The 8,357-nt window shown below is 56.4% G+C and overlaps 1 protein-coding gene across 6 annotated transcripts; it reads right to left on the bottom strand.

Moving 5' to 3' along the window:
* Positions 1-1,061: 1,061 nt before the first annotated feature.
* Positions 1,062-6,722, bottom strand: CITED1 (Cbp/p300 interacting transactivator with Glu/Asp rich carboxy-terminal domain 1). Of its 6 annotated transcripts, none has more exons than XM_077890393.1 (4): positions 6,373-6,722; positions 4,630-4,750; positions 2,254-2,378; positions 1,062-1,665 (listed from the first exon to the last, which is right to left on the bottom strand). In XM_077890393.1, the coding sequence occupies exons 2-4, from the start codon at positions 4,640-4,642 to the stop codon at positions 1,138-1,140; spliced, it is 666 nt and encodes a 221-aa protein (XP_077746519.1). In that variant the 5' UTR covers positions 4,643-4,750; positions 6,373-6,722; the 3' UTR covers positions 1,062-1,137. The 6 variants fall into 6 exon arrangements, with proteins under 6 accessions (XP_077746519.1, XP_077746518.1, XP_077746517.1 ...); XM_077890392.1 differs by lacking the exon at positions 6,373-6,722 and adding an exon at positions 5,828-5,971; XM_077890391.1 differs by lacking the exon at positions 6,373-6,722 and adding an exon at positions 5,057-5,653.
* Positions 6,723-8,357: the final 1,635 nt, after the last annotated feature.

The following is an 8,357-nucleotide window of genomic DNA, read 5'->3' as shown; positions in this document are numbered from 1 at the left end:
TCAGAGCAGGTGTTCAGGGAGTGTGGAACCCAATGTATTGCCTCCGCCAATGGGAAACATTTTGAAAACACTTGCTATGGGACAGGCATGACACTAGTCCTGAGAAATTGTTTAGTTTTGCCATATCCAAGTGAGAATGTCTCTAGGAGTCTGAAATATAGGTAGAGGGGCCTCCTGGCTCTTGGGGTGTGTCAACATGGGGATGGGGCTGGCACCCCCAAGGTCGGGATCCAATTCAATGCTACTGTCTTGTCACATGGCGTGCTTCTGAAGCCACTGCCTCCTCTGCAGTTAATCTAAGAGCAAAGGCTATATTCGTAAATGCTGAAATCATCTCTAAGATGAAGAGGCCAGCCTAAAGGAACAGGTTGTCCCCATACAGCGTGGGCCAGGAGGCCCAGAGTTAGGAGGACACTCACACCAGCTGAGTGTCCCATGCTTGGAGGGAAGGGTTGAACAACTGTTGGAAGGAATTGAAGAAGGCCCCCAGGATCCTACAGTGTCATCATGAGAGTCTGCTATGTTTGCAATTTTCCAGCGAGATCGGAGCTCCTATGGAGTGGGATGTTTAGTAGGTCCCATCTATTGCCAATAGGCAACAGGGCAAAGGAGTGGCCTTAAGGGGTCAATTAGATTGGGGCCTAGAGAGTGGGTAGGGTGACCTTTAGAGTTGTAAAGTGGGTATCATGTGGTCAGGGCAACACTTTAGGCTTGCATGTGCAAGTGGCAAGGAGGCTGAAGAGGGTCTAAATGAGTCTCTCATCTGAGCCTGCCTCTGACTGGCCCCTGTATTCAACCTTGAAGAGGACAGTGTACATTCCTGAGGTCTCAGGGCAGTGAGGCTGGGTACTCAGGATTCTGGAGAGATAAGGGCAGTGGCAGTGGCAGGAGGAATTCAGTGAGCAGCCCCCTCTGTGCCTCCCCCCTTCCTCCCACACTGTCCAGCTTCCTCCCAATTATCTACCCACAGCCCCACCATGGCCTCAGAATTGCTCAAAGTAATGCCAGACCATGCTACATACCTTTAGACCTCAAGGAAGAACACCTCCAGCTGGCCCATAACTTTGTAAGTAACTTTTATTTTTATTTACAACAGAATTGGTGGCTTTCTTCCTCCATCTTTAGTGGCAGTTAGCATCAGCAGCCAGATGGAAAGTCCGCAGTGAAGTCAAACTCATTCTGTCCCAGCCACAGCTCCGGAAGCTCATTGGCTCGGTCCAGTCCCAGTTCCACTACCAGGGACATCAGCACCTCTTCATCCACTGGGTCGGAGTCAATGATAGCAGGGCTCTGGGCACCAGTAGAAGGAGAGAGTGACCCCGCCCCTCCCACCTGAGCCCCAAAGCCCCAGTTTTGTAGGGGCCCTGCCTCCCCAGCTTGTCCCGGAGTGGCGGCAGCCATCCCATGATACTGGCTATTAAGTTTCTGCAGCTGCATACTGGCCAGCAGATGAGGGGCAGGGTGCAGGTTGAAGGGTGGGGGTTTAGTGGGAGGGGTGGCAGTAGGAGAGCTTATTGGAGATGGAGATCCCGAGGAACTAGTGGGAGCCCCACTGGCCTTGGTTCCGTTTGTGGCTACCCCGGGGTAGTGAAGGATGGCCACTGCTTTGCGATCTTTCATACCCATATTAGAGTAGGCCAAAGAACTCATCTCTTGGTTGGCATCCTACAAGAAAGAGAAAAGGCATAGCTTCGTACCCCTGGCCCTGGTTTGTCCATCACCAGCCTCATCGGGCTCAGTGAGCCACTACATGTACTTCATTAGGGGGCTAGTGGTGAGGACAGAGCATGAAGGCCCCCCTGGAAAGTTAGGCTCCCAGCTTGAGTATCCTCTTGCTACCATGGTTCCGAGCACTGAGCTCAGACCCAAGTGCTCCGTGCTGGGCACTCGCCATCCTAAGTGGGTTGGTTGCTTTCATCTCTCTTTCCCTGACCCTTCCTTCATGTCACCATTCAGAAAAGGGCATCTCATGGGCTTTCTTCTCAGCCTTCACAGCCATCTCATTAAAGGAGTGGCCCCGTGGCACCTTGGGTTCTCTGTTCCCTTCTGTGCCATCTTTCAACACCCCAGTGCATTTGATTTGACCACATTTAGGCAGAATCTATTCTCATTCTTCCCAGAGAGAGTCCTGTTGTCTCCTTTCTGCTAAAGGATGCTAGATACTAGATAGGTACAGGAGGGCCTATCACAAGGCCCAGACCAGGCCACCTTTCCATGCCTGGGTATCTCCATCTGCAAGATGGCAGAAGTTACCTCCTTCGCAGGCGAGGTGCCACCCTTGACATCAAGTGCAGGCCTTGACATAGTTGGCATTTCAGAGCGTTGGCAGAGGTTGGATAAATTGGTGGGAGATGGTGCTGTCAGCTGGAGCTTTTGTGCTGTATGTGAGGGAAACGAGGTAATAAGGACAAAGGCTTTGTTGACTGAGAAAGCACTAGCAAAGCCCTGAGCAGGGCAACTCCACACAGCTCCAAGGCAAGGATGGTAACAGGTTTAGACCCAAGACCAGACACCACCTGAGCAGAGGGAGATCAAGCTAGAACATTTGCCTGAGGCAGCAAAGGTGCTTGATTTTGCCAGGGTCCACGCCCCCCCCCCAGCAGCAAGTTTCTCATATCACACCAAGAGGGGACACACGTGACTGTTTCCTCATGCGAGTGACTTCAGAGACCTCAAGTGTGTGTGTGAGATGTGCTGTTTCTGATTCTGAGGGCAGGGATGTCCCCGAGCGAGTAGCATGCTTTCTCAATGGGCCACCAGCAGGCACCCAGGTTGGAGACCTGGGGGCCTCCCCTGGGATTGGGAGAAAGTAGGAAGGACCAATGGCAAGGAAGACCTGGGAAGCTCTGGATGCTTCTACTCAGGGAAGGAATGAGTCCCCAGAGCTAATGCTGTGGGGCTCCAGAGCCCTGCCTCAGGCATGGATGTGAGAGAAGTCTGGCCGATCAGGGTAGTCTGGAGGCACTAAGGCAGCCAGAGAGCAGCTAGCAGTGTCTCAATTTCCTCCACGCCTCCCAGACAACCCTGGCAGCACTGGACTTTCCCAAGATATCGGCTCTGAGCCCAGCCACACCATCTGTAGTGACAGGTGGGCATGATTCTTCCTGGGGGGAAACCAAGGCACGGAGCTCCAATGGCTTTCCCATCAGGTTGCTGTGGTTCTGGGAGCGGGATCTAGTACTCCTCTAGCCGTAAGTGTCACCTGGCCACTGACCAAGTCATCACACCTGGAATGATTCAAACGGTTCCTGAAGAAATGATTCCCTAGCCCAAGTGCCAGAGAATAAGGGGATGAGGAGGAAAAGGAATGCCCCCAAGCCGGAAAACTAAAAATCTCTGAAAAAGCTCAACTTATTTTCCTAGAAGCTTGTTTTTTTCTTTTAAGCCCCCTATATTCTAGCCTTCATGATGAGTTGGAGATGTAGCATTGCATATTTAGAAATACCTCTTAGCCCAAAGATTCTTCAGGACCTTAAAAAGGATCTCTAATCTGTCCAGCAAGGTTTGAATTCTCCATGCCTCCCTCTTCCTAGTGGTCATTAGAAATCTGTTCAGACCCTTCTAGAAAGTCATTGCTTACTAACTCTATTATCGCCATTTATAGGGGAAGGAGGCAAGGAAAACAGAAAGGAAGAAGGGGGTGGGGAGAAAACAGGAGAAAATCAGTTTCTGTGTTTGCCACTGCTGCTTGATTGGAGAGCCCTTGTCTTCTCTGAGGCAACCGGAGACTATTTCAAGCCAGTGATCATTAGACAAGGAGTCTAATCCATGTCATCTTTAGGAGCTCAGCACCTTTGGTATCAAGGATTCTCACGTTCAAAGAAAAATATCTGGGGTGGGGAGAGCTTGACCATCTCCCCCCTCTTCCTATTCAGCCTCCCTTGCTTCTGCCCTAGGACCCGAATGTACAGAAGAAAAAACACCAGCATGAACAACAATAACAAAAAGAAACAGAGGAGAGGAAAAAGAAGTACAAAAAAAGGGGAGGGGGGAGAACAAGAAAAAAAGTATCTCTGTTCTGATATCAGTTCCTGGGGAAGACCATTTTACCCTGTCTCCCCTTTCAGGCTGGGAGCTCCCCATAGGCGGGACCCTGTTTGCATTCCAATCTGAGGCCTCCCATCATCCCCACCTCTTCACCCGCCCTGACCCCTGGCCTGGGTCTGGGCTCTGTGGGCGCTCAGTAAGTGTTAGTAAATCCGTCTGAAGAGGCAATAGCATTTCGATCGGAATCCCCTGCACCCCCCGCCCCCCCAGCCCCCCGTCCCTGCTTCCCCGAGTCTCTGTCCCCACTCTGCCGCCCATCCCATTCGAAGGCAAAGCTTAGGAGCGCGGAAACGTCCCGGCCGGCTATGCAAGCTTTGAGCTGACCACTGTGCAACCGCTGCGAGAGGCAGCTGAACAACCCGGAGCAACAAGTGCCTCCGCGCCCGCTGGTGCCTCGTGGGCCCCCGCCACCAGTTCCCGGTCCCGCAGCCCTCCCTTCTCTACAGATCTTCACCTGGGCTGGCAGCCCCCTCCCGCCAAGATGGGGGTGGGGAGGGAAGAGGAAGAAGAGAGAAGGGAGAGGCAGGTAGGGGGGCCGCGTCTTTGACCTGTTGGGGGACCAAAAGTTAAAATGGCACCAACCGGATGGCTCCATCTCGATTGCTATTTTCTCACTCAGAAGGAGAAATTTAAAAATCCAAACAGTACTGCGGCTTGGCTTGGACGTGCTCTAACCAGACCAGTCAGTTTCGCCACCTGAAAACTAAAGGCCCATTGTTTGTGGACAGCTCGGCTGCCCTCCTTGCCGCATCCCAGGTGGATCTGCGGGAGTTGGGGGCAGCTGGGAGCATCCCTGCACGGTGGGCGAGAGCATCCAGGCCACCGGGGCCCTGAGCGTTCGCTCCCGCAAGTGCTGTTATCAGGAACCGATCGTAGAGATTGGATGCGCAGGTGGAGAGGGACACTGGGTCTCGGCCTCTGCAGCGAGTTTGGGGCCCCGTGGTCTTTCCGCGCGCGGGGGTGCACTCAGCAGCGGCGGCGGCCACTCCCGCGCCTCACCAACACTTACTGAGCCTCCGCTGAGTTATCCGTTGCGGCCGCAGGCTGAGCCTATCCCCTAGCCAAAGTGCCTGTAGTCAGTGCTAGAAGCCGGTTACGAGAAGAGTGAGACAGGCTCGGAGAGGTTCGGTAACTTGCCCAACGTCACAGCGCTAGAAAGTGGCGGAGTCGGGATTCGCAGCCAGGTCTGTCTGAGTCCAAGTCCAGCGAGGCAGAGACAGTGCGCGGCCCGGCTCCGCGGCCCTCATTTATAGGGAGAGGGGTGTGTGCGTGAGTGTGCGTGGGTGTGCGGGCGTGCGTGGGGGGGGGAGTAAAGGTCGGCTGGGCAGAAGAGGCAAGTTGCCCAAATTCGCTAACTTCCATCCCGCAATTCGCTGAACTCGGCCCCCAAAGCCCCTCTCATCTCCAGTCCGCGAAGGAAACCTGAGCTTCGTGCAGCCCCGGAGCCCAAGCGTCCAGATGCGGTCCGGGCGATTAGCAAAGTCGGTAGAAGCCAAGCTGGAGAAAGCGCGGGCGCGGGGAGAAAAGGTGCTGCGGTCTCCCCAGGAGAAGCGGGCGCCTGGTCCCGCTGGCCAGCATGCGGGCGCGCTGGCGAGCGAACTGGCTAGCTGGCGGGCGGGCTGCGGCCCCTCTGCCCCCAGCAGAACAGCTTTCAAACAGAAAACAAGTCCCCCAGAAACCCCCCCGGCCCGCCCGGCCGCCGCCCGCTCCCCACACCCGCTCGACTGGAGTCCCTGGCCCCGCCGACCAACCCAGCGCCCTGCCCGATGGCCTGGCTTACCTCTGCGAGGCCGCCTGCCCTGGAGAGAGGGAAGCGCGGAGCCCGGTGAGCCGCGGGCGAAGCAGCGGAGCCCCCAGCCCCTGGCACGCACGCCGCCACCACCGCCGCGAGCCGGTCGCGCTCAGTGCCACCCGACCCCAGGGCGCCTGGGTAAAGCCCGCACCGCCGCGCCGCGCCGCCGCCGCACCGCACAGTGTCGCACCAAGCAGCCCCGGCCCGCGCCCGTGCCCGCCCGGCCGCCCGCCCGCAGCTTCGGCGCCTGACTCCGGGGCGGTGGCGGTGGCGGTGGCTGCCGCTGCGCTCCCTTCCCGGCGCCAGGGTACCCGGTTCTCAAGCCCCCATTGCCGCCCGGAGAGCCTTGACGCACACGCACACGGCAGCAGGCTGGACTCGGCTAGGAATCCCAGGAAGGACAGACCCTTCCCCCCCTCCCCTTTTTCCCCTCTCCCCCCAATTTCCACGTCTTTATAACCGGCTTAGGGCATTATTAGCACATGTCCTGGCTCGTGGGCGAGTTGGTGGCAAAATCTGAACTGGATACTCACCGAGGGCCAGAGCGGGTGCTATGCCTTCCTCAGCCCTCTTCCTCCTCTCCGGGAACGACTCCTCGCAGGCGGGCTGCGGGCGAGCAGCCGGGCGGAGCGAACCTCCTCTCCGCAGCTCAGCGGTGCCCCTTCTGCAGCTGTGCGGCTGGGAACATTTTATAGCGGTGCTGGCGTGTGTGGCCCTTTAAAGGCGCTCAAGCTGGTGCAGTCACCGCGGATCGTGTGAAAGCGAAGGGCCGGCTGGGGAACGGAGTCCGAGCGGCCCGCGGGTCCGGCAGCGCCGGAGACCATCCGTGGTTCCCGGGGTGGAGCTGGCGGGCCCAGGCCGTGGGCACCCTGCGCCTTGAGCCCCAAGCCGACGCCTGCGCTCCTAAAGCTGTGGGGGGCCGGTGCCCGGGACCTGGTCTCTCCCCACCGCCCTGCATGGACTTGCCCAATAAATTCCACTTAGCAATTTCGCTGAGGCGAGGGAGAGCTGTTAGTGTCTATTTTCTGACCTAAATCTAGTGAGGTGGCCCGAGCGGGCTTCAGGGGGTTGCGGGGTGGGGGGTGGGAGTAGAGCTCTGGGCTCAGGGAATGGCCCGGGGAAGGGGGCGCACTCGGGACGGGGCGGGTGCCGGCGGGGCATGATTGGAGTTTTCTGCGGGGCTTCCTTGGAGCCCGTTTGCCCCCTTTGGGCCGCACCATCTTGTGGAAGGGCTGAGGCTGGGAGTCCCTTTCCCCTTGAAGTCCCCAGATTCCGGGCAGAGCCTCATGGAGGGCCTATCCAGCAGCGGCGGTTTCCCTCGAAGGCTTGAGCAGGGGTTGGGGTCGAGGGATTCTCTCCTGTGGTCATCCCAGGCGGAAGGAGGCTGGCGGGATGCGACGCGGTGATATGGCTTAGAGGCACGCGGAAAAGCCAAGAACTAGCAGCCGGGTCCGAAGAGCTTGCTCTGGAGTTCGAGGGGATTCCTTCTGAATTTCCATGATGCCAGGTTATGTTATTACGATTATATACCCATTCCCATCTAGCAGGTATAACATTTTGCATCTGGAGCATATATTTCTCAGGTTGGAATACTGTCTTACAGGGTTTCCTCTCCATCTCAGTTCCTGTTCCTTGTGGCCAACAAGCTCCCATCTCACCTCCTACAGGAAGGACAACAGGATTATTTCTGTACCAAGCTCCATTTTTGGCCCCTTTAAGCAACTACTCATTTTACACGGTTTATAAAACATGCTCTTTTTAAAAAGTCCTGATGTTAAGAAAAAAAAAGAGGTGAGGGAATGTCCTGAAGTCATTTTCACTATGTATGCCTTTTGTCTTCTTAATTGGATTTGAAGACCTAAAGGTCTTTTCTTTTTTCTTCTTTCATTTTTTTTCTTTCTTCCTTACTTCCTCGCTCCCCCCACCCCCTTTTCCCTAAGCGCCCTGCATTTGCTCTTTGAACAAAGTTCTGTTTGCTGACGGACTAACCGGTTTACTGACATAAAGATGGGGAGCCAAGGGGGGCGGACAGATGGAGGCCTTTCCTTAACACCTGGAGGACGCTCAGGACGCGCTCCAGTCGCCAGCTAAACCCCTTCCCCAGCTCCAGAAGCTGCTTTGCGCGCGGCTCCATTCCTTCCCCTCACCTCGCCTCAACACAAACCCCAGTAACAACCCCTCCCCCCCACACCCCATTTCTCACTTTGCCCAGAGATCGTGGGCAGTGCCCAGTTTGCCTCTGATAAAAGGCGGGATCAGTCGGGACCCTAAAACCCTACAGAGTTTGCCTGTGAAATACACAGGCAAGCCGTCTTGGTGTTTGTGTGAAGTGAGCGAACCTGGGCTTTCTGATTGTGTGTTGCTAATTTGGACCTCCGACCTGCCCTCCCCTTCCGCCCCCTCTCGGCAGCGGGTCTGGAAACGGCGGCAGAGGCTCGGCTGCAGGCTCCGGATCCGGGAGGTGTCGGATCCGCCCTCCATCTATTGGATGGCTCCCAGACCAATTGTTAGAAAGAGG

This window comes from Canis aureus, chromosome X (genome assembly GCF_053574225.1).
Source record: "Canis aureus isolate CA01 chromosome X, VMU_Caureus_v.1.0, whole genome shotgun sequence".
NCBI lineage: Eukaryota > Metazoa > Chordata > Mammalia > Carnivora > Canidae > Canis > Canis aureus.
Note: the sequence above shows the minus strand (reverse complement) of the source record. Positions and strands in the feature narration are given on the sequence as shown.

Coding starts and splice junctions, on each gene's coding strand:
- CITED1 (XM_077890393.1), bottom strand. Junction 1,666..2,253: donor GCACCTCGCCTGCGAAGGAG/GTAACTTCTGCC, acceptor TCTTTCTTGTAG/GATGCCAACCAAGAGATGAG.